At 37.3% G+C, this 26,865-nt stretch overlaps 1 protein-coding gene across 1 annotated transcript in view; it reads right to left on the bottom strand.

The window, feature by feature from the left end:
• The window catches only part of FSTL5 (follistatin like 5), a 491,494-nt gene that overhangs the window by 120,085 nt on the left and 344,544 nt on the right, over positions 1 to 26,865 (bottom strand). Inside the window, exon 8 of the mRNA XM_016200335.2 lies at positions 15,853 to 15,973. Coding sequence (XP_016055821.2) covers positions 15,853 to 15,973 — 121 coding nt within the window. The remainder of the gene's footprint in view (positions 1 to 15,852; positions 15,974 to 26,865) is intronic.

Below are 26,865 nucleotides of genomic sequence, written 5' to 3'. Positions count from 1 at the left end.
CCACCTCAAGAGTGTTTTGTAACATCACCCGGTGCTTGTACGCACAGAAGTAATCTGTGAAATATCACTCCTGCCCACCTGTGTACACTAGTCCAGTAAACCAAGTCATGCTAATTTAAATGAGTGTAGATATAATCAGACCATAATTTTATTCAGGGAAATAATTTTGTAATATTAAGAAACAAGATTCAGTACATTCACTTACCCACAAAAGTACATAAGTATATTCACTTACACCATAAGAGAATGCTGGCTGAATGAGTCAACTGTAGGCAAAAACAGAACAGTTGTATCTGAGAATGAGTCATCTACCTGAGAAATTTGCTCGTATTCACAAAAGACTCCACACATCTCTCTGAATCATGTAGGGGACTTTCTCTCCCCAGCCCTTATTAAGTCAAGATGTGATAGGAGGAACAAAGCATCTATTTTGTGTATTTTAAGAAAGACGGAACGTATTCTACTCATGCCTTCCCACGGGGCTGCCTGGTAAAATGATGCATTCATTCTCTTCTGCTCTCTTGGCAAAATCAGTGCAATCATCTCTCTTTCTATGTGTGGAGGTCAATAGCAATGTTCATGATGTGATGGCAGATTAAATCATGGCAATTAAATAATTGCCTTATATTTCAACCACATTCTCTAAGCAGTTATTCTGTAATGCAGATGGTATTTTGTTCTTTATATGAATCTACTGCATCTTAGTATCTAAGTTGGTTCTGAAGACAAGATCATAAGAAGGTATTGTTATGTACTGATGTCCTAAATGCCCAATATCTGATGCTTTAGGAAACCTTGCAAAATTCACAGAAAGTGTGGTTGACACACTAACCCTAGGAGAAATTACAACTTTTGAAGTTGGCTCCAGTGGGTAATGTAGCCCCAATGGTATGAGCCTCAGAGCCCACTTTTTTAAATAGTAACAAAGTTGGCTCCTATATGTTGCAGCCTCAGACATGGTTTCAGGGATTAAGTGTTAATAAATATGAGCTAACTAGATTTTACTTTATTGGGTGACATTTTCCCCCATAAGTGAATAGTTCTGCTTAGGTAGGCAGAGCTGTGTCTAACAAATACAGACTGTAGGAAGCAGGTCACCTGTGTGTGAACTGTCTAGTCCAACTTTGATTACACAGATACACTTTGGTCTGGTATTTCAATCAAGGCTAAAACAGCGATCGGTTCTCCGTGAGGTATCAGAAAGTGGCTTTTACTATGTTTCTTGACCAGGTCTGTGGGCAGCATTTTTGTGTGTGTTTTCTCCCCCTAATGCACAAGCAGCTAAATTCCATTAATGTTACTAAGCACTAAGTGTAAATTATGGCTTTAAATTATTAGTAGCAGCCTAAGTAGCAAGTACTGAACTGACTACCCAAATTCCATTAACTACCATTAGGTACAAAAAAAGGGATCTTGCAGAGTTAACTTTCTTACAGTGGGGCTTGTTCAAGCTCTTTTGGGCACCAGCCCACTGCTATGTGGTGAAAAATACAAGTATCTCCCACTTTTCAAAAGTTCACATTACATCGCTTTGCTTTCACAAAAGACCTAAACCAGCACCTATGTTTCCTAACTGTCACAGAGGCAGCCCACACCCAGAGCAGCAGGGTGGCCCCAGAGCTCCTTCCTGGGAACTACACTCAACGTGTCAGCCTCAAGCACCAGAGCTAAGAACTGTGTCTGTGAGCATCTGTGCTTTATCTCCACTTATTTTGTGCATTCATTTACAAGATCTGCCCTAAGGTAATTGCTTGAGCATTTCACACCATTCAGTTTATGAGACGTTTAATTGGAACACTGTACTTTTGGATAGCAAGGGAAACCTGAACTCTAGTTTCATCACTTATATAAGCTTCTATCATGGCTTTAGATGGCAAAGATTTATAGTATGTCTTCACCCAAACCAGGATTACATATTTTATTAATAAATAAATACAACATAAAAAATAAATTTAGAGAAACAAATCTCAGGGGCTGTTTATAGACAAAACTTAAAACTTAAAACAGCAGTTAAACTTCCATACCTTCACTGTCTCTAAGAATTAGGTTTGCTTAAGATGTCAAGGAGAAACTGAAGTGGTTAAAAAAAAAAAACATTCTTCAATTTTCATCCAGATACAAGTAGTAGAAAATGAGAATAAACTAAAGAAAGAAAGACTGATTGAACTAGAGAAAAAAATTTACTTAGAAGGACATCTTAGAGGACAGCCAGATATAAAAAGGAAAATTAGACCTTGAAGTCCAATTCACACACAAGCACACACACCATGAAGCAATGGCTCTTAAAAAAGGTACTATCAAAAAATGAGGAAATGTTTTAGTTGCCTATTTAATAAAACCATAGATAATCCTCAGCAATCTGACAGCAGAGGAGAGTGGAGATATCTCAGATAGCAGACTAGAGTGATTTTTCAGTGGGATCCTGAATCAGGAACCCATGAGAAACATTTATTCATATATTCATGTGCATTGATTCAGCAAATATTTATTGAGTCATAACTATGTGCAAGGCACTGTATCAGGCACCAAAAAGCAGAGAGAAACAGAAAGAGAGAGAGACACAGAGAAAGAAGTGAGGGAGTGGGGAGGGAAGTAGAAGATAGGGAGACAGAAAAGGAGAAGGGATATGGGTCTCTAGTAAGAGAAGACTAAAATAAACTATAAACATAATAAATATGTAATCGACCTTATTTAATTAAATCTAGGATGCTATTATTTATATATCACTACCAAAGAAAATAAATGCTGGCAGTTTAATAAATACATTGCTTTTTATAACCATGCATTGTAGAAAGTACCCCTTATCAAAGATGTTAAAATATGAGGCAACCCCCCCCCCCAGTGTAAATAGTATATGCAACTTGACAGAAGGTAACAGGGTTATAGATAAAGTTTATAGAGACCACAGGAGTGAGAAGGTGGGAACGAGGTTTAATTTTAAATTATGTAGCTTGGATGGGCTTCATCGAGACAGGGGCGTTTAACCACAGAGTTGAAAGAGGTTGAAACTGAGCCCTATGGAAATCTCGAAAGCTTTTTCCTCAAGTAGAGGAAATAACCAACTGCAGATGCCTGTTATATTTAAGGACAGAGAGGGAGTGAGCATTAAGTGGAGCTGGAGTGGAGTTTGCAAGCAAGAGAATAATAAGATAGGAAGTTACTACAAAATCAGAACATTTATGGATTGTTTTGAAGGACACTCAAAAGACAGGCTTATAATCTGAGTGACATCAGGAGCCACTACAGGAGTTTAAGCAGAGGAGGGATATGATCTGGCCTCACAAATGTGAAGTTAGGATACACAAAAGTTAGACTAATATTTTGTAGCTGTCTATCAAGTGTTTACACAGACTGTGGGAAACAAATGTGTCAGAAAGGCAGAAGAACAATATAAAATTCTCATGGCATCCCTGGATGTATTTCAACGTGACAGTAACTGAAGGTGGTCCCAGAGCTATCATCTATGCCTAAGGGCACATGGCTAAGGAAATCTATGGAATTAGGACTCTGAGGGAAATCATAGCCAAGATGAAACAAGCTAAAAATAATCTAGACAAAATAATGAGGGGTCATTTATGGCCATAGGTTAGATATTTTTATAATGTAATGATAGCCCCCCTGGGTGGGATTACTCAAATCAGTAGGGACAAGGTGGAAAATATTTGTTTGAACTGTGAGTGTTTTTGGTAGACCAAATGCAATATTTTCAAATCTCTCACCATGACAGATTCCACAAGACAACATATAGAGAAATATATGAAAACGAAAATGCTTGGGCCAGAAAGCGGAGAGCAATAAAAAAGAAGGAATACAATGATTTCAGCATGCTTCCCTACAAAGCTAAAGGAAAGAGTCCAAATCAGGAAGGTGATTAAAGTGACTGAACCCTACTGAAAGAAATAAGGGAGCAACTCAGAGAAAGAGTACTTTAGAAGCAGGGGTAGAATGGAGCAGAAATAAGTATAGAGCAAGGTCTAGAAACATTCTAAACTGAGAAAAATGATAACTGTGGAGCTCACAGTGAGGTTTGGGTCTCTGCTACTCTCCCCTCGCCAAAGGCACAGTTTTCAGAAACATGAATCTCAATTCTAGTTTTGGAATCAGCAGGAGCATATATGCCAGCTAAGATAATGTTGGTGAAATCCCTAAGGACCTGGTTTCTCAAAGGCAAGTAATTCCTTTGTGGCATTAGGTCCAAAGTGCCTGCTCTCAAGGACAGCATGATAGCCTTAAATGTTTTCGGAGACAGGGGATACTGCATAGTTTCATCTTTCTCCCAGAAAACATAGGAGCATTGTGTTCTTGTGGCAAAATCAGGCTAGGTGTACGCTGAATGAATTCCCTCTTCTTTCTGAGCCCAGAGCTAGCTTATTTTTCTCAGACTCCCTTACAATAGAAGGCACTAATTGTGAGTCCCAGTTAGCAGGCAAAAATGCCATCTGCTACCACAAGGCCTATCCCGAACATCTACACAATCCTTCACACATGGTCTCTTCTGTTGTCCATTAAACAAACATAAAGGATCCAGTGAAGACACCAGGTCACAGGAATATGATTTCAGGACTATCCGTGGTGAGGGTCTTGGTTTTTTTCCCCCCTCCAATCTCTACAGTTACCAGAAAGTAAGACCATTTACATAGATGATGTAGCAATAAGAAAATACTATAAAAAATGTTAAAAAGCCTACTCATAAGTTCTATGTTTTACCTCATGAATAGGTAACAAATAGTTCACAGATCCGAGCAAGGGCACGGAATCCCTCTCACTAGAAAGAAAATCAGAGAAGAACTTGATTCTTTAGAATTTACTTGTACTTAAAACATTTGGACTTTCTTTAAACTTTATGTGGCAAGAATTTAATTTTGGATATTAATTTCTTTGGACTAATTTATTTGGAACTTTAATTTTTGAAGTTTTATTTCTCTTTTGGAATTGAATAAATTACATATTAAATTTTGAGCATCTCTATGCTTTCACTATTGCATAATTAAAGTATCTGGCTATAGTGATTTAATCTAATTGCAGAAGATGTGAAGAGCTCCACTGAACAGTGTTAACTGGACATAATTTGGCATGGGAGATAACAGAAATAATTTTTAGGCCTTGGAGTTAATAAATTAATGTGCTGTTCTATCATATTTCAAAGCCTTCTGGAAGCAAACATATAGTGCCCACCAGTAGTTCTCAAGGGGAACTACAAAAGGGCAGCAATAGTAACTAAAGTAAAGACTTTTCTGAGAAGGAGTGCCCCCCAAGAGCAGCTCTGAGAAAAGAACTTAGACTCAGATAGTTGATTTGGGAAATGATCCTAGGAAGCACAGGCTAGAGTAGGAAAAGTAAGATAGAAGTGAAGGAAAGAAGGAAAGAAAGAAGGAAAGAAAGAAGGAAGGGAGGGAGGGAGGGAGGGAGGGAGGGAGGGAGGGAGGGAGGGATGGGTGAGGTGCATTCATGAAATTGATGAGCATGTTAGCACTGTGAGCAAAAAGAGCTCAATTTGTGTGGACCCTCTGAAGAATCATGTACAAGACAGCTCAGAATCTTCCCACAGAATGAGTGCTTCTTACCCATTGACTTGTGTATCTTATTAGTTAAGTTCTGTCCCTAGGGGCATTAAATTCCCAGAACATCTGAGCTACCTTGTGTGCATCTGGTAAAATTTCCTGTGTCAAATAAAGCTCTAAAAAAAGTGGGAGAAAGGCTCGTTCCTATAGTAACAGGCTGTCAAAGGACCTCCACTAAAGCTGAGGTGGCCAGTGTGGGGTTTGGAGCAAGACATCAAGACTGTTTGCTGCAGGACCTTATGAAGGGGAAGACATTTAATACATGACTGATCTCACCACCCCTAGAAGAGAGCCACTCCCTGAGATTGCCATAAATTTAGTTTTGTGTTAAAATTAAGAGAATAAAGCTGGAGAATATGAGGAAGGAACACATGCTCCCACTTCTTATGTTTCTAGCCAATACAATTTTTGGAGTTGTAGTTCTCAAACTTAACAGTCAACATTATCAGGAGGGTTTGTTAAAACACAGGACATTCTACCTCATGCCCAGAGCCTCTGGTTCCATAGGGGTGGTGCATCCTGTCCTGATCATTTATATTTAGAACAAGTTGCTGATACTGGTTGCCCAAGAACCACAGAGAGAATCACTGAGCCAGAGTAACCCTCAAGGCTTCTCTCTCTCTCATCCTTTGATAACTCACAGTGGGAGGAGGAGAGGAGGAAGGAGGCCTCTTACTCCCTGCTTTCTGGATCTTACTGTTTACAGGAAGGTTTGAATCCCATCCGTACTTTGGCCTTGCAGAAAGTTTGGCAGGGTTAGGAGGGAAGGCTGCCTGTGAATGGATAAGAAAGTTCAATTCTATGATGCAAACAAAGCTGCCCATTATTACTTTACACTTAAGCCACTGTCTAACTTTAGGGGAGGAAAATGGGGGTATTCTACACAGGCATCCTTTAAAACCAGCAGTTTTGTATAGAAATTTCTGACATGAATAGAAAAAAATACCCTTGCTGTGACGTGTGAGGTTTTAAACAGTGTGAGGGAAATGGCAGCTTACTACGGGCCCACTGTGAATGCGGACACGCTTTCTGCCCAGAGGGTAGTGTAAACACTGAATAACTTTTACACTTTCAAACATTCTCTATCATAAGCTGAAGATCTAAAGGCAATTTACTTTATATAAAAAGAAAAAGGAGAGCATGAAATGAATTCCACTGGTAGAGTCAAGCACCTTTGATTTATACATAATGTTTCTTCTGACAAGGACACAGAAGCACTCTCATATTTCAGTGATCTAATTTTGCATTGTTTGAAAAAACAAAACAAAACAGGGCTATTGATAGACTTTTATTTGACTTTCACGCTGGGATACTTAAATAGACTTTGCACTTCAAAAACAGTTTTTCACAAATTCCATTAACTTGTGTTTTCAGAGCTTTTTATGGTAATCAATGATATATTTTATTTTTATTACTAATTGACAAATTGTTAAGATAAATATGTTAAATTCCCTATGAAAATCTAATTTTCTAAAGGTCTTTTTAACCTTTTCTGAAAAGTGGATGGAGAATGGAAAATGAATTAAACTAGTTTTAGAGATTTATTAGGTCCATAAATATGCAATTTGGCTATCTAATTTGCATTTTCTTGCATTTTCATTGTATTTTTCCACTGTAAAAGCTCAAACCTAACCATTCTTTTGTGATTGAACTATAACAATATTCTGATTGATCTCAAGTTTACTATACTTATTTATACACAAAAGTATATGTATAAAGTTATGCCAAATATAAAACACCTTAAACTCAAAGGAAAGAGAAACACCAAAAAAGGGAGAAATGGCTTGTTTAACAAATGTCTTGTAGGGCTGCTATTTTACAGCTAATCCTAGTATTTCAAAATATTTTATTAGAAAGTGTCATGTTAAAGAGGAAAACCACAGGCCCAAAATAGTGTCTCTCATGCTAAAAGCCCATGATAGCAAACCTAGATTTAATATCTGATTTCACTGCAGTTCAACATCTCTTAATCAATTGGTCTAAATTTTTTTGGTTAAATACCAGTGAAGTAATCTGTCAGGTGGACCCTTGCCATCCCCCACAGAAAGAAGAGGCAACCAGAAGGATTAAATACCTTTCCTGTGCTCTTCCTCCAAAAGTAATCCTTTCTTTTCTTAATCGCTCCTTTGCCCAACCCTTCTTTCTATAAAAATATTCCATTTTGTATAAATCCTCAGAGCTCCCTCTAGTTGCTAGATGTGATGCTGTCTTATTTATGAATCACTTAATAAAGCCAATTAGATCTCCAAATTTACTCCATTGAATTTAGTTGGTTAGCAGTCTTTATTCTATTACTGTTTTGCAAAATATTTTGACGTACTAAACGCTTTTATGGCAAAGATGGCTAGTTCACTCCAAAATTTATTTCCCCCTTCTGCCTGTCCTTGTGGTTAATTGAATCCATAATTATTGTGGATAAAGGTCAAAGAAATGTACTTGGTGATCTCTGTATTTATTGAAAACCGATAAAGGTATGGTTGGTGCTTCCACTAAAGTTATTTTAAAAGTGCCCTCTCAGGTGTCCGTGCTATTTTTTCTTCCTCTCTCTTCCTTTTTCATTGTGGAAATATGAACATGATTGAATTTCCACCACCATTTGGAAAACAAAGGATGCCTCTGAAAATGGAAATTTTGTGGTAACCACAAAAGGAGAAGCATAGGGTAGTCATAACATCATGGAGTGGCCATCCTGAATCCCCTCATGGGGCTTCTTCCATGCATAAGAAAAACACACCTGTAGCTTCTTTAAGGCCCTGCTATTTTGAGTTGCTGTTATAGCAGCTAAAGGCAATCTCTCATATATTTTCTACAGCTTGTTGGCCCTTCAAATATGTTTAAATATTAAAGATGATTCTTGAAATGCACATATTATCTTCCCTCATTGATAAAAATACATCTGAACAAGCTTTTGATCAATTATGTTTGAATTTGATGAATTAGTGTTATTTTATACTTCATTTCTCCTTTTCGGCTGAAGCCAGAACTGGCAAGTTAGATTTAAAACTGCTGAGCTGCCTGAACATTTATCAAAACTTTATGGTCCATATATTTTTATATAGACTTAATCTAGTTAAAAGTGTTTCTTATAAACAGAAATTGTCAGACTCCTTAAGAAAATGCTTTGAGTAAAGTTGTTGCATTATTCTCTGTCTTTACCCCATTCTATTATTATCTTACCAATTTGGAAACTACTATCATTTTTTTCTTCACATTTCTCACCATCTCACTTCTTCCCTTACTCTACCACTTATTCTATTATATACATAATAGAATATATAAAATTCTGCTTATTATAATCATTCTCTAATAAACTTGCTTAACTTTCTTTTGCATGTTTCTCTCCCACTTACCCAACAAAATAAATGCTGGTTAAATCCCAATCACTTCTTTCTATGGTTGCAAATTCACAGTCAACCACAACTGAACAAAAGCATAGGGATATATACCTCCTCCAGAACTCCCAAAGTTCTGCCTAGCATAACTACATCCTGCTATCTCAGTCACCCTCTTGTCCGGCAGGGCAATTATTTTACATCTCTTGCCCTCCTCAGACCACTAATGTTCTCACAAATTCCTTATTTTCAATAACTGGTATTCCTCACTGCACTGAAAAATATCCCAGCAATGTAAAGAGGATTTCTGCATGTTCCCACCCTGAGCACCTGTTCCCAGTCTGTCTTGTTCACTGTTTCAGCAGATTAACTATTCATTTTCCAAACACCAATCCTTCCATTGGTGTAACTACATTACATCAACTTTTTAAGGATATGACTACTGCAATTATCCCCTTTTCTCTTAAATGAACTGCTTTGCATCTTTACGTAACCACTCGGAAACTTCAGTTCTGTAATATGACCTTTTTTCCTTTCTTTCCTTTCGATTCAAACTGGCCTCATCTGGCACCCTGCCTCACCTGCCTCCTCCCTTGTATGTTCACTCCCTTTATCATTAAGTCCTCAGGACAGTGAGGTTCTGGTCAGTATCAAATGATCTTAGGAACAAAGCCTTGGGTCTGTTGATTTCAGAGACAGAGTTTCAGTTAAACTCAAGATGACATCTAGGTCTTAGCTGTGCTCTAGCTCCAGGCCCAGAAAAGCAGGGAAACCAGGCAAAGCAACACCATGTGGGGCTGACGTCAGTCAGAACCAGATGCACTGATCAACTACCCCCTACCCTAGCACTGACCGATCAGTAAGGACCATGACCCTGACCATGACTCTAACTCCCTTAGTCACCATGATTAATGGCTTTACCCCTATACCACCCATCCCCTGAAAGCTATAGGGGAGCCACATCATTGAACATTAGCTAACCTGTATCTATGGTCTGGGGACACTTCCTAAAAATAAACCCGTATTTCCTTTTTTTTTTTTTCTTTTTCCCTCAGAGAGAGAGAGAAACATTGATGTGAGAGAGAAACATCTCCCACACATACCTTGACCAGGGCTGAGGATTGAGCTTGCAACCGAGGTACATGCCTTTGGCATCAAACCCGGGACTTTTCAGTCCACGGGCTGATGCTCTAACCACTGAGCAAAACCAGCTTGCACAACCTTTATTTTCTTTGCAGCAAGCTCCTGTTCGTATCTTATTGGGCTTTGATGCAAGCATGCAAATGAGCCCCTCTAGTACAGTAACATTTACTGGGTTACTTACCCCAGCATAAAAAATGATCATATCTCTAATTTTATAAAACTCCTTTCCTGGACCCCACATCACTCTCCAGCTACCAGAGTCCTCTCTCTGTTCACTTTCAACTAATGTTCAGTAATGATAATATAAATGTTCCTCCTTCCAAACCCCACCCCTCATGGAAACATGTATACCAAGGATTTTAAAGCAGATCACATGTAGTAGTAGGTAATGGGAGAGGCTGGTTTTACTCCCAGGTTTAGGCATCTTTGTTCCTAGAAAAGGGAAAGCACTAGTGCTCAGCCTAGGCAATCACACCTAATGCAATACCCGCCCCGCCCCATGCACAATTTTGTTTCTGCAGTTTCAGTTACCTGCATTCAACTGAGGTCTACAAATGCTAAAAGAAAAAATCCAGAAATAACAAATCATTTTTAAATTACACATAGTTCTGAGTAGCATGGTGAAATCTCTAGCAATCCCATGACCTGCTCAGGACATAAATCATCTTTGTCCAGCATGTCCACACTGTATATGCTCCCTGACCACTAGTCACTTATTAGCCGTCTTGATTATTGGATCGACTGTCATGGTATCAAGTGCTTGTGTTCAAGGAACACCTATTTTACTCAATAATGGCCCCAAAGCATAAGAGTAGTGATGTTGGTAATTTGGATATGCCAAGGAGAAGCCAGAAAGTGTTTCCATCTTAAGTTATGAAAGTTCTCAACTTAATACACAAAGAAAAGAATTGTATGCTAAGGTTGCTAAGATCTACAGTAAGAAAGTATCTTCAATCAGTGAAATAGTGAAGACAAAAGAAATTCCTGCTAGTTTTGCTGTCACAACTCAAGCTGCAAAAGTTGCAGCCACAGTTCATAACAAGCGCTTAGTGAGGTGGAAAAGGCATTAATTGTGTGCGTAGAAAACATGAATAGAAAATGTGTTTCAGTTCATGGAAGCACTGAGCCTATACGAAGACTTCAGCAACCGATACCCTGAAATAAGTGATCACATTCACATAACTTCTATTATAGTATATGGTTATAATTGTTCTATCTTATTATTATTGTTAATCTCTTACACTGCCTAATTTATAAATTAAGCTTTATCATAAATAAAGTTACGTATAGGAGAAAACATAGAATATATTGGATTCAGTACTATCTGTGCTCTCAGGCATCCACTGGGGGTCTATTCTCTGCAGATAAGGGGAGACTACTGTATTGAGTTCCTCTTAATCAACTCATAATGTTAAGACTGATATTGGGGAGGAGGGAGCTCTGATACCCCATTACTCCTTTATTTCCATATTTCACTTCAGGAAACCTGAGATCAGAGAGTAAACTGTCCATTCACAGGAGAGGGTGAAATAGGAAAGCTTCAGTTCTCCCCCGCACAGATCAGGGTACACCTTGCGACATGAAAGCCGCAGTCTGGCTCAAAGTCTTCCTCCAGGACGTCCCAGCTGGGGCGCAGCAGAGTGAGGTTTGTGAGGAACCTGCATCGGAAATGAGCGAGGAGCAGCAGCCCCTGAGGAACAGCCATTGCGAGGGCGCTCATGCTCCCCTAGGCAGCAGCATTACACGGGAAACTTGTCAACATGCAGACTTCAAATCAAATTTCCAGAGAGTGCTGGTGAAGCCAGGATTCCACATTTTTGATAATTTTTTTCATGTTATTCTGATGCAGGTAAAACATGAGCCATGCACTGTCCTACAAACCACCAAGAACACTCACACGGTAGGTCCGTAGGCTGGAAGAACCAGGCCTGGGAGTGAGGAGAAGAGATAAAAGATCACTCCTCTCCCACAAAACTGCAGAGCATTGCTCTTGTCACATAGGCCACTAGTAGGTAAACAGCCACACAAAGAAAGAGAGAGGAGCAGACACGCAGCAACAGCCACCTCCCATGGGTGCCGCCCCTTGAGAAGGAACACCCCCACATGGAACCGTCCCCTTCTGCCAGCGCTGCCAGAGAAAACGGGCTCTTGCAGTGTCCTGAGAAAATAACGTCAGGGGCACAAGGGTGAAAGAAGTTTAAGCACAGTGGCAAGGCTTATTGGGGTTAAAAGAAATAATACGCCCTTGAGGATGTAGAGGGCAGGCGGGCTCTAGTGACAGCTGCCCCGGGGTCCTTGCTAATCCACGTGTTTTCTTGGTTTTGGAAACAAGCAGGCTGTCTTTCAAACTGTCCAAACTTTCCTGGGTTTTCTCAGCCTTTCCTGGGCCCTCCCCTTTCCTTGATCTTCCTGGGTTTGGTGCCCTTATCCTACCCAATCCTTTCCCCAGACTTTCCCAGGTTTGATCCCTCCCCTTTAGGTCACCATTTTGGCTCCTACTGCACAAGCCTCGAAGTTCCACCTGGTCACCAGGCTTCTACTGTGGACTCGGACTCGCCCAGCAACCTCGCTGTTCCTCCCTTTCCATCTGTAATCCAGGTGAACAGGGTGGTTGTTCCCCAGGGAGACAAAAGGCAGTCTTTCCTGCCTGCTGGGGGATTAATGTCCCTTTGGTAGAGGGTGCAAAGCGTGTCTGCGAAGCTGCCACTTTCTAGTTAATCAGGCTTAATGTGATTGCATTTGTTCCCTTCGTTAATAACTACCTACCTACTGTAACACCAAGATTTCGTGCCCTCAGTTACAAATGCTGTATCTGAAAGTTCAGCCCCAAACAAATGAGACCAGTTGGAACAGCAGGCGTCAACGCCTTCCCATCTTGCCTGCTTTCCTCACTGGTTTTCTTGAAAGTCATTTTCCAAGCTGTGATATTGTGATCTATAATAAGAAATATTTATTTGCTCTTCAACCCTGTTTCTAGCACAGAGCCTGTAAAATCCTGAGAATTTCCAAAGTGTTGAGAGTGATAAAGGTGTCTTTTATTATCTTAATGAGTCTACTTTAGATCGCACCCTAGGGTGATGGCTGGTTGCCAGGAAAACCAACAATGTGATCAGAGGTTTGAAACCTCTAATCCTCTCACTTTCAAGGTGGGAAGAGGGATTGGAGAATGAGTTCAATTTTCTATGGCCAATGACTAAATCAATCATGACTAGGTAACGAAGCCTCCATAGAAAAACAAAACAAAACAGGAGAACAGCTCAATGGTCCTTTCTTTTTGGAGAGCTTCTAGTTAAGAAACCAGAATGCTTCCATGTGCCACCTTGCCAAGCCCCATGTTCCTGGAGGCAGAATATCCTTTGTTTGGGACCTCGACTCAAGCAAAAGATATCTCTTCATCTGGCTATTGATTCATATCCTTTAGTATCCTTTAATATCCTTTGTAATAAGTTGGTAGTCCAGTAACTTATTTCTCTGAGTTCCATGAGCCATTCAAGTAAATTAATTGATCCCACGAAGAGGGTTGTGGAGACCTCTGATTTATAGCCAGTTGCATTCTGAGTTGGAGGGGGACATTGGACTCTATAGTGGGTTGGTCAGAAACACAGATAACTGTCTCTGCTTACAGCTGGTGTCTGAAGTGTGTATGTGTGTGTGAAGGGGTGGGTAGTCTTATGGGATTAAATCCTTTACCTGTGAAATCTGATTCTATTTCTGGATAGATAGTATCATAATTGAGTTGAATTTTGGGACACCTGACTGGGTGTGTCTAGGAACTCAATTTATAAGCCTTCACTCATATCTATTTGCCAACTGGGTTTGAACCAGAACTAAGCATGGCTCTGCTTCTAATGAGTGCCAACAATAATCAAACCATGAGCTCCCCAATCTCTTCAACCTTTTTTCCAACAGTTTCTTAATTTACTTCCAAGACACATATTTCCCATCGCAGGGTGCTCTTCTTTTCTCTACTTTTTAACGTCAGCTCCAAGGTTCTGACCTCATATCCATCTATACTCATTCCTTAGGTGACCTCATCAAGCTCACATTTAAGGCTTTAAATAAAGTCTATGCACTTTGATGTTATCTAAATATACAGGTTTGGCCTGTCATTTTCCTCTGAGCTCCAGATTTATAACTTGCATATTGACTTCCATCTGGATAACTGTATTGAAGTTAACTTGTCAAAAATGCAAAAAACAAAAAACATATTAATCTCATTCAATCTCCAAATGTGCTGCTTCTCCATTGCAGTTAATATCATGACCACATATCTAAGTGTTTCTGTGGGGGTCCAGAATGAGTCTCCTCAAGGTGTGTCTCTGTGCCATGTAGATTGTTTTGAGCTAAAGGCAACTTGAGCAGCAAGTTCAAGAGAGACTTTTGCTCCCACCCCCTTAGTTACCTAGAACAATTTAAATTAGCAGCCTGGACCATAAGAGGTTATCAGAGATAACATTTGACCTATCTACAGCACAAGGCAAACTTCTATTTACTAAAAGTCTGCTCTTCTTAAGGTCCTTCAATGAACTTTGGAAGCCCCCAATGCCCTTTATCTCACCCATACCTCATGATGTCTTATACACCCATATTCCCTTTTTATCTCTGAACCTCTTATCATTGTGGGGTCTCTGGCTTTCTCATATATGTGGAGTTCCCATACATATGTATTATTAAATTTGGTTATTTTTTCTTGCTAATATGTCTCATGTCTCTTTGATTATTAGACCAGTCAGAAGAATCTTGAGGGTAGAGGAAAGTTTATTTCTCCCACATATATCCTTTAAATTCCTTGGGTTAATTTTTTTTTTTTTAATTTTTTTTCTCTCATACTCACATACCTTTTTTCAGTGACATCATCAGATCTATTCCAAATCTGATCACTTCTTTACCTCTTCACCATTAATCTATATTTTCAGTGACCATTATCTCTTCCCTAGACTATTAAAATATTTTTTAAAGATCTTAGTTCTTCCAGTCACTTTAAAACAGATCAGAAGGTGCCAGTTTATACACTAAACATTTTGATAGATTCTCATTACACTTAGGACGAAAATTCAAATATGTAGGTCTACAGAGCTCTATGAGATCTGACCCCAGTACACCTCTCCAAACTCAAATCTGCCACTCTTCTCTTAATTCATACCAAACACACTAGCCATCTTGCTGTTCTTGTAGGAAGCCAAGAAAGTCTCTGCCTCCTTTTTGTAAATCATAGAGTAAATTAACATATATATTAGTATAAAAATGAATAGGTGTATATTAATTAAACATGCAATTGTATATCATTAATTCAACTAAATAACTAAAATTTGAATTAAATCAGAAGCAAAACAAAGTTATAATTATAAAAATAATATCAAGTCTATTTTGCTAATGTCCATAGTCATCAAATTAACCATTAAAAGTATAAAATAATAACAGCTTTCTATACCACTAATAAGGTAAATTAAATAGATGATCTGATTAAATTTTTTAAATGTTTTTATATTTTTAGTTTCTAAAATTGATGCGGTTGCCTATTTGTTGACATTCTTAAGCTTAAAAAGTAATTTTAATTTCCTATGCTTTAATTTTTTAATTAGAATGAGTTACTTTGCAATGATTCCTGATGAGAAAATGGTACAGCTTACAGTATTTATTTAACTCAAACACTTTTTTTAATTGAAAAAGGTTTCACATTAAAAGTAAGTCCCAAGACGAAAAAAACTAAAAAACAAACAAGCAAAGAAATGAAGCTTTGCCTTCCCAGTCAACGATGATATTCTTTGAATATCGAGTGAAGAAAGAAGTAATTATAGCAACACCACAATTCTTACCATTCACTTGGAAGATGTGAGTCTGATAGATTTGTTCATATCCATCTGCATAGCAGGTGTAATTGCCCATGTGAGTTGTGGTAACCTTAGTAATGTACAAGGATCCATCATCTCCAAAGTCCTATAGAAAAAAAGTAAAATTTAAAAAGTGACTGTATTTAATGTATTTTTTAACAATTTACTTTTTTAAAAAAGTGTATTCAGGAGTAAAGTAAATAGAGTCAACTATGGTTTGCAATTATCAAAATAATCATTGCTACTCCTATAAAGTTGGGAGACCTGAAATTACCATTATATAAGACATGTTTAGTTTAAAAAGTGTAATCTCACTCATAAACATAGCTTTTTAGTATTTATCTGAAATATATGAGTTTATGTATAAACTAATTCAATGTCCACATGTTTTTTTCTAATCCAGTTTACATTTTAATTAATAAAGCTATAACAAGATATTTTTCTTGTTTGTAGGTTAAGCAATAGCTCTTAAGTCCATTATTTACACTTGTAATTGTTTATTAAGTTTTATATCCTTTTTAAAAATATATATTTTTATTGATTTCAGAGAGAGGAAAGGAGATGGAGAGAGAGAGAAACATCAATGATGAGAGAGTCATCATTGATCAGATGCCTCCTGCACGCCCCCCACTGGGGATACAGCCTGAAACCAGGGCATGTGCCCTGATGGGGAATCAAACCCTGATCGCCTGGATCAGAGGCCAATGCTGAACTGCTGAGCCATGGCCAGCCAAGCTAGTTTTATATCCTTTAATTCTATATTTACCCAGAAAAAAAGTATTAAAGCAATGTGGTCTTAGATAAAATTTATAGCCATACTGACAGAACAGGATTGTTTTTATACCCAGAAACAATCAATACATTAGAAAAACATTACAATAACATTTCAAAGCTATGGGTACAATTGCATAACCACTTTGAAAGAAAGAAGAAGGAAGGAAGGAAGGAAGGAAGGAAGGAAGGAAGGAAGGAAGGAAGGAAGGAAGGAAGGAAGGAAGGAAGGGAGGGAGGGAGGGAGGGAGGGAGGGAGGGAGGGAGGGAGGGAGGGAGGGAGAAAGAAAGGAAGAATTGCACACTTATTTGTCAAAATCAAATTCAAGAAGCACCTTTGGATCAGTAAAGACCAGAAAATCTCTTCCTTAAAGGTAATGGATATACTGGCAAAACTGGCAAAATCAGCTTTTTCAGAACTCTGGAAATAGGCAAAAGCTTGCACCAATCCATACACCACCAAGTGTAGTAACCACTTCACGATGTAAATCACACCATGATGTATGTCAATTATTTTTCAACAACAATAAAACTGGTGAAAAAAAGGGGCTGACTCTCAGTAAACAGTGGGATTAGTGTCGTCTCTCTCTCCACAGCGGCCTAGGAAGCCTTGACCCCCAGCTGCGTACTCATCACCCTAGCAGGCACCTAGGGGTAAGGGCGATTTTGGAGGTTCTCCAGCACCTCATCTGTGTAAACAGCTCTACCTCTAAGGCCTTGATTGGAAAGAAAAAGGAAAGAAAAGAAAAGAAAAAAAGAAAAGAAAAGAAAAGAAAAGAAAAGAAAAGAAAAGAAAAGAAAAGAAAAGAAAAGAAAAGAAAAGAAAAGAAAAGAAAGAGAAAGAAAGAAAGAAAGAAAGAAAGAAAGAAAGAAAGAAAGAAAGAAAGAAAGAAAGAAAGAAAAGAAAGAAAGAAAGGAAAGAAAGAAAAGAAAGAAAGAAAGAAAGGAAAGAAAGGAAAGAAAGAAAGAAAGAAAGAAAGAAAGAAAGAAAGAAAGAAAGAAAGAAAGAAAGAAAGAGAGAAAGAGAGAAAGAGAGAGAGAGGAGAGAGAGAGAGAGAAAGAGAGAAAGAGAGAGAGAGAGAGAGAGGAGGGAGGGAGAGAGAGAGAGAGAGAGAGAGAGAGAGAGAGAGAGAGAGAGAGAAGAAAGAAAGAAAGAAAGAAAGAAAGAAAGAAAGAAAGAAAGAAAGAAAGAAAGAAAGAAAGAAAGAAAGAAAAACACAAAAAACAGTTGTTTAACATTACAGCTTCTTATGACGGAGAAGTTGTAAATGACAATCGCCACAACAAAAACATTTGAACAGAGAAACAGAAATGGGATATCCACAGGGAGAACACGAACTAGAAGAAGGGAAGGAGAAAGAAGCAGGGAGAAGAGGAGGAGAGGGGGGAAGAGACAGGGGAGCCCATGAGCTGGGGCCAGAGGAGAAAGGGCAGGAGGCTGTGGCCATCATATTATTTAGTGAAGAATAGCATTTCCTTAATCCTATCAAATAAAATAAAATTCCTGAACATCGCTTTATACAAGATTAATCATACCCCATTTTCTACAGCTCCCAGGGGAAACTCTTGGAGTTACAGGGAAATCCTCAAGACCTGCACAATAGGAGAGGGTTTGGAGTTTGAACCCCAACAAGGAAGTTGCTGTGTAATATAAACGTGTGAAAAAACTCTCTGCATTACCACAGGCCACCATTAAAAACATTGCTAAGGGAGGAGCACTTAGGCTAGAGAATGGAAATGCCAAACAGAATAGTTGACATGTGGTCGTGTATAATGTTGAAAGCCAAACTTCTGTAAAAGTCAATTCCAGACGACTAGAGCTAAAAATATTTTGAGAAAGACTCTGAGCCCAAGATAATTATGGGTTACCGTAAATATATAGTAAGATATCCAGTGTGCACAGCGTAGACAAGCACAAAGAGCAGGCACATGCAGGAAAGATTCATCCCAAGCAGAACAAATCATGCTCAGAACAGGCATGCATCCCTTCACTGGACAGGAATAATCAGAAAGAATTGTAAAAGCCCAAAGTATATCTGATATTTGCAATTATCTTCATATTCATATATGCCAAACTGTAAGTACATCTTTTAAAGTAGATTTTCAAAAAATCCCTTTTAAATCTCCATAAAATCTGACATAAACATGTGTTGATCTACACAGATTTCTAGAAAGCATGGTCCTTCCCTATTTAATAAAGATTCCTTCACTCAGTGATGTGAAAAATATCCAAGAGTATAACCTTGAGAATGTTTAAACACCCGATGATGTGAAAATTATCCAAGAATATAACCTTGAAGATGTTTAAACACCCAATGATGTGAAAATTATCCAAGAATATAACCTTGAGAATGCTTATTCAAGGTATTTTATTGCTATCTGTGTTATTCTGCAGCATGAAATCCCTTTAACTTAGAATATTCTCTAAATTAGAATATGAGTGGCCTCTTCTAATCTGTGTATCTTTATTCATGTTTTTTCCTTTCTTCTAAATGGAAGCATTGTCTTCCAGACTCATTTTATCTCAATATACAACTTTATAATCACTTTTCAGACAGTTTTTCTGAATAAGCAAGACTAATATTCCCTTACCACTTTGAATAAAGCATGGATCTTTTCACTATACTCAAAATAAAACCCAATAAATATTTATTGAGCACTTAAATATTCCAGGCACTGTGCTAAATAATTTAAATTATCAGATTTCACCCTTTAAACAACCTTTTCAAAATGCACTACTATTGGTCCCATTTTACATATAAGAAAACTGAAATATGCTGATGTTAAGTTTCAAGTCACCAGCTGCTATGGTCTGAATGTGTTTTCTTCCCAGTTCATTTGTTGAAAATCTAATGTCCAATGTGACAGTGGTAGGAGGCAAGGCCTTAGGGAGATGATTAGGTCATGAAGATGGAGCCTTCATAAATGGGATTAGTGTTCCTTTAATTGAACACCCCCCCCCCCCCCCCCGAGATCTCTTGCCCTTCTCACCATCTGAGGACATAGGGAGAAGGCACCAGCTAAGAAGCAGGAAGAGGGCCCTCACCAGAACATTAAAGTGCTGGCATCTTGATCTTGGGCTTCTCAACCTTAGAAGTGTGAGAAATACACTGCTGTCGTTTATGCTACCCAGTCTGAAGTACTTTGTTAGAGCAAATCAATAGACTAAGACACCGACCAAAGCAAGGGTCTAAGATTAGCATCCAAAGGGTCAGACTACAGAATTGAACTACTCTTGTTATTACGTACTTCTTAACACATCTTCCTCTTTCCAGATTCTCCATTATTTCAACCAAACCTCAAAATTATCTGTGCTTTTCTTTTAGTACAGATACATCAGTCTACTCCTTATCTCCGTCCTGATTCAGCATTTCTAATATTTTAATAGTTCATTTCAGGATCTAAATCAAATGTGCAGTTTCCATGCTCAGCCACGGTTGAGAGTTACGGCCTTAGAACAGACACTCCCGAATTCAGGGATCCAAGCTTATACTTATTCTGAACTCCCATTACACCTCTGTAATCTTGCTGCCAATACACTCCATAAATATTTCTTTCCCAATTAAATCTTTATGAGCTTCTACACCATTAAAAAGTTGCCTCAAGGCACTGGTGTATGGAAAGTCGATAGAAAAACTTAAACCCATTTATTTGGCTGAGTTGATTGCTTCTCTTCAAGGCAGTTCAACGAGGAACTGTGGGGAGAAAAAAATCTGTAGGACATTTCTAAAATTTTGAAAATGTTATGGCTACTATTAACTGTAATCAATTGTATAAGAGTAATAATCAAACATTTAGCAACCTATACATGATGATCAATAAGAATATACAAGGCAGTAAACATCAGTAAGGATTATTCTAGAACATAACAGCTGAATTCATGCCTATATGTAACCACAAGAATTTGTCCTAATCTGAATGATACATCCTGTCCATTAGAAAGGGTAATTTTTAAACTTAAGTTTATTTTCCTATTTCATGTTATCTACCTCCTGGTAATTCTGAATTCTATGGTGCCAGTGATAGTGGGGAAAGCATATAATAAAAATAGAGCCACAGATGTTTAATAATTATTCACCTTACTAACTATGGATAAGAAGTTTTCTTATAGGCCCTGGGAAACCGGAAAATGAAACAGGGCTGTAAAAAGATAAGATGCCTCCCTGGGTCCACCACTCAGAAAAGAAATACATTTTGAGAACAGACTAAGGACTGGATACACTTTGACGTAGTTGCTGTGCCCAGACCCCGACACCCTCCGGGGCTTTGCCTCAAGAATGCTGACCGTTCTTTGGGCTGAGGTGTCTGTAACATCATAGGAGATTAGCCACCCGGTTATTGGACTTAGAGCTCCTGAAGGCTGGACTGCAGACCCCCCTTTCTGTTACACTTGTAGCTCGCAGCTGCACATAGTTATCTTTTCCCTAATCAGCCAACTGGCAAGGAGAGTGAGAGCAGAATTTCCAGGGTGACTGACTGCTCTCCCATTATTTGCCAGCAATAATGGAGTAAATGCTCACATATGATTCAACCCTGTCTCTGCTTAATTTGGCTCAAGTAGTGACAGGTGGCCTCAGACCTCTTGTGTCCGCTCTCACCTGTATTACTACACTTTAAATGAAGTTTTCTGTGTAGTATACATTGTCTTGACATGCACTGACATTAATTTTCTTTCTAGTTTTGAATATGCTAGTATGCTTTTATTTTTTAATATTATTGGGAAAGCTATTTTCCTAGCTTTTTATATGTAAAAAATATGTTTCCATAAAGTAGCAATAAAAGTAATTTAAGCAATCATCTACATATTGAAATTGACTAAAGTACTATTATCTCATGATTTGTGCAATTTTCTAAAAAATATGGGAGTTTCCCACTAGCCTATTTACTTAGATATTTAATCAATCATCAAAAATGGCACAGTGAAATGTAAGATTAAATAATATAAATTCAATTTGGTAAATACATTACTTTTAAAACCATTTTTCCTAAAGTAAACCATTTCATATATTAAAAACACACACAATAAAGTAGTAAACTAATATGGACTAAATTTATTATTTCAAATTGATAAGCAAACCAAAACTCAAGCAACTGTATTCTTTGGTAGGAATACCAAAATCAAAATTATAAAACTATGTGTAACAATATTACTTAATGACATATATAAATAATCAGATTAATTATATTTAATTTCACTTAAGAAAATAGCCCTGCAAAAAGTTTTCATTAAAATAATAGTGAGTAATAAACAAATTAAAAATCTATCACTTATAGAACTAGTATTCAAAGTTTTAAATATACAGAATCTGATTTGCCATGAAGCTGATAAAGTCTAAGTCTCAGAGCTCCTCATTTGTAAAAGTCCTTTCCAAGTATATGAAAACAGCCCTGCAATGTATATACAGTCTTATACAGGGTGTCCTCCAAAAATGTATACACACTTTGAAAAATTATTAACTCCAATGGGTTAAATCTGAAAAGAAAGAAACATTGAGCTATCAGTTGTTAAAGTGTATATACATTTGGGGGGGGGACAACCTGTATTTGTGTAATATTTACAAATATATTTACAATTTTCTGTGATTTCTTATTGTAATAAATATCCGATTGTTATCTGTTATTTATAATTTGTAACATATATTTTAAATAAAGCACCTACAAAACAGGTGTTTTAAAATGTCAAGATCCATATAACCTTGAATCATCCCTGACTGTATTAATTCTTTATGTTTTGACAATACCATGCTTTACAGTCAAAGAAACAGAAGTCAGAAAGGTTAATTAACTTCTCTATGAAGGCTATTAAGTTAATGATCCAACACTTAAAACTAGGTCATCTGGCTCTAAGTCCATGTTCTGAAAGTCCATACTTTATAGATACTGGCAGCAACATGAATAAATCCCCAAACACAATGCCAAATATATTTTTATGGTATGACTCAATTTATATAATTCAAAACAGAAAAAAATTGCCCACCCAGGTGTGACTCAGCCATTGAGCATCGACCTATAATGTAGGAAATCGAGATTCAATTCCCTGTCAGGGCACATGCCCGGGTTGAGGGCTCGACCCCCAGTCGGGGGCGTGCAGGAGGCAGCTGATCAATGACTCTCTCATCATTGATGTTTCAATCTCTCTCTCCCCCTCTCCCTTCCTCTCTCCGAAATCAATAAAGATATATTTAAAAAAACAAAAACAGGAAAAATAAAAACATAACATAAACTGTATGTTGTAGGTATATGTACATTATATACATTTATTATAAAAATAAATACAGCAAAGAATTGGTAAGGTTATATCTACAGAAGAAAGAGGATGTAATGAAAGGGAGCCTACAAGGGGCTTCAAATGTGTTATCAATGCTAAATTGTTTAACTAAGTATTGAGTCTATAGTTTTCAGTGTATTATTTTACTTTAACTTGTACATATCATCTGTATACCTGGGGATGTGTAATACTGAAATATAAAAGATATTAAAAATTATACTAGACCTTCAATCATGTATGTCAAAGTACATAGCTTCTAAGTATAGGTAGAAAGTCCCAAGTCTCTTTCTCATTATTCTGAATACTAGATGGCACTTCTTAAAAATTTAATGAAAAAAATACCACTTAGATATTAAACTATATTTTGGCATATTTTGAAAGAGAATTAATCCTTATTTTGATTACAAAATATTAATTACATAATACCTAAAGATTCCTGGAATCCTTCTAACTAATATAATCAATGAATTAATAATGTATATTACAGAGTTCTGGCTCCTTTTAGGATAGATTGATAGAAAGAATGTCATACCTATTCAAACAAGAAGAAGCTGGGCAATCTGCAAAATTATACTGATCTTGAACTCATCAGAATTCTGGCTCCCAAGTATAAATGATTAGAGTAAAACCCGAGTAAAGGTGGAGTGAGCCTCCAGAAAGAGACAAGGCAATAATAGCACAGGAAATCACTATCTAGTATAGGCAATCACCTATGTTAGTGCACTGGAAAAAAACTAGGCTATCATACAAACAGGCACACACAAAAAATCAACTAAACTTTTAATAAATTGTTAAAAGCTAAACATGTACAGTTGTGAGTGTATAGACTCCTGAGATCACAAACACTTGGCAGCCTCTTGTCCATGAGCCTCACTATTTGCTCTTGAGAGAGACTGGGAGCTGGAGAGATCAGAGAAAGCGTCCCTCTGAGCGTAGTTCCCTGGTGTAGCAGCTGCTGCTGGGGGAAAAATAATCTTACCTGGATCCTTCTCCCAGTGGAATAAACTCTTAAAATGCTTAAGAAAGGCAGCAAATCCTGCCACTGTGAGTGGATGAACACTCATGGGGTTAGGGAAAAGGAAAGAGGCAAGTAATCCTCCTACTTCCACAAAATTACAGGTCCTTTACCACCGGGGGCAGGCAGGGCTCCTGAGAAAACTCAGCTCTGAAGACTAGTTCACAGGAACTGCCGAAGGCTGAGGCTGATGGAGACGAAGGCAGAAGGCTTCCTTGCTCCGCACAACCCTGGCTAACGAGGCCTGGGAAACGGGCAAGAGCAGGAGGCCAGTCGGGGAGGAATGAGAGCACGGACAGACAAGGTCTCTGAGGAGCAGGCTCGCAGGGAAGCATCAACTTAAGGTGGAAGAAGCAGAGCCAAGAATTTGCTCAGAGGATGAACCTAGCTCTAATCCTAACCGCAAGGTGCCGCCAGAGGTGCACTGAAGCTAATCCTAGCAACCAACAAAACTGAAACCTAGCACACCTCCTCAATAAAGGCCTAGCAGGAAGAGAGGCCCAGGCACAAATTCTGTTTACCTCAATCTCTACTACCCTACACAGAAGATGTAGATTTCAACTAAAAATTATGTGACACACAAAATGAAACGGAGTAATAAACTGCTGTTGAGAGACAAAACAATCAATAGAACTAATCCCAAATATAAATCTATTGTTGGAAAAGTTATACAGGAGATTTAAAATAACTACAATTAATATATCCCAGGTTCCAGTGAAAAACTAGATGTTAATGAATAGATGGGTAATTTCAGCAGAGAAAGAGAAACAATAAGAAAGTATCAGTGACCTTGAATATAGGTCGATAGACATTACTCAAATGGAAATATAAAGAGGAAATTGGTGAAAAAAAAAAGAGTCCAAGAAATGTAGATCAAAATCAGTCTAAAATACGTAATTAGAATCCTAGAAGGAAAAAGTGGGAGAATGTAAAGAAAAATATTTGAAAATGCATGGTCAAGAATTTTCCAAGAGTAACAAATTAAATATTATCTTAGAAATGTATTCATACTACTGAAGACAAATGATAAGGAGATATGTCAAAGACTGTCAGAGGAAAGTTCATAATCATCTTCAAAAAATGGGGAGTCTTTCGGGTTTTTAATAACAGGTATAACCAGAGTAGAAGTATCAACATACCTGAAAGAAATTATGTATAATTTAGAGGAGTAAATGATCTACCAAAGAAGTTAAGAAAAGTCAGAGAAGTGAGGTGACAATATCAGTTCTCCAGAATAAAGTATGCTTTGCCTGGCTAAGAGAATTTGAATCACTCAATCATCTAGAGCCTTATAGTAAAAATCAATCAATCAACCAATCAATCATCAATCAGTCAATTAATTGTAGGAGCATGTATAAATAACAAATATAATTTTAAAAGGAAATAATCAATCTGATACTATTATATATTGAAATGCTAAAACTCATCATTCCTTGGTATTTGAATTCAAATAATATTTCTGATTATTTTCTTTCCAATAGCATTTGTTTCTTCTATGTGACTTTGATAATATCTTTCAAATACCACCTTCTTAGGTTGAATTTACTATTTACTTGAGTTTAATATCCATTTAGAGCATTTTTAAAATAATTGATTAAATTAGCAAATAATATTATGCAAAAATCCACTCTACATTATTTTCATGAATCATCTATAAGTTAACAGTTTACCCAATAGCTTATCATATAGGAGTGAGAAAACTCAGCCAAGATCAGTCAAATCAATCCAGGTCAACAGGACCTCCAAGTTGACCCAAAATTTTGCAAGAAATAATGAATGGTTGTGATTTTCAGTCACTAAAATTTAAAGTAACATGTCATGTAAATTGCAATATAGTTCTAGTATAACTTTTTAACTGGCTGAAGTTTTCTCTTTCACTAGATTTTTTCAATTTTTAAAATTTTGTTTTGTTTTTTTCTTACGAAATAATGTCCATAGCACTTCACTGGAGTTACCCCATAGGCAAGCTGAATTGAGAACCAAAACACACACACACACACACACACACACACACACACACACACACACACACACACACACACACACACACACTGGGATTTGTATATGAGGTGGTCACATGGCTTTCTCAATAGCTAGAGACCAGTTTTCTTCATACCGGCAATGAGAGATTATGAATCTAAATTGCATTACAACCAAAATACAGAATATTGTATACCATGAAATTTTTAAGTTAAAAGTTAAAATATAAAATCCATAAATGTTGAGCCTACCAAATGGTATAACTGATTAAAAAATAAGAGTTAAACATATAGTTATTCAATCAGTAATCTGATTTCCTCATTAAGAGACATTGCAAGGGTTAAATAAAATGTTTTAGAAATCATTTGAAATTTTTATAATAAAAATTTGATAATTTAATACATTTAGACTTTCTGACTGCTTTGCAAAGTATGCACTGACCCACAGTTTGTTATAATATAATATCTTTGATGGCCTTGTCAACTAGGCAATAAAGAATAAATGCACAAAACTGAACAGTCCTATGTTCTGAATCATTCTGAAAACTTGGGGAAAGAACCTGTGACTTAACAATTAGTTAATAAATATAGTTTATATGAAAAATTTTATGAGTTGCTCTTCTGCATGCAGAGAGATGATACGGCTGTTGTTGGCTCAGCTGCCCTTTATAAGTCAGGAGAGAACTGGGAGTATCGTTCTGCTAATTGCATGCACCACAGCTAAAATATATATTATGTCCTAAAACAATGACTCTTTTTTTCATATTTATGCAGTTTGTCTGTGAGATGAGAATAAATAAGAATTGTAAAAATGAAGACCATTAGTAAACTTCTTTAATACAATTTATTTTTTCAGTACATGTTTATGGGGTACCCCCTTTTTGCCAGCCACTGTGAATCTCAACGACCACGTAGGTGTCTTTTCAGATGTCCTATGGGGAGGATAATTTCCTTTTAACTAATCA

The sequence above is a fragment of the Miniopterus natalensis genome, chromosome 4, assembly GCF_054644295.1.
Source record: "Miniopterus natalensis isolate mMinNat1 chromosome 4, mMinNat1.hap1, whole genome shotgun sequence".
Classification (NCBI taxonomy): Eukaryota; Metazoa; Chordata; class Mammalia; order Chiroptera; family Miniopteridae; genus Miniopterus; species Miniopterus natalensis.
The sequence above is the reverse complement of the archived record's forward strand: the minus strand, read 5'-3'. Positions and strand labels throughout refer to the sequence as shown.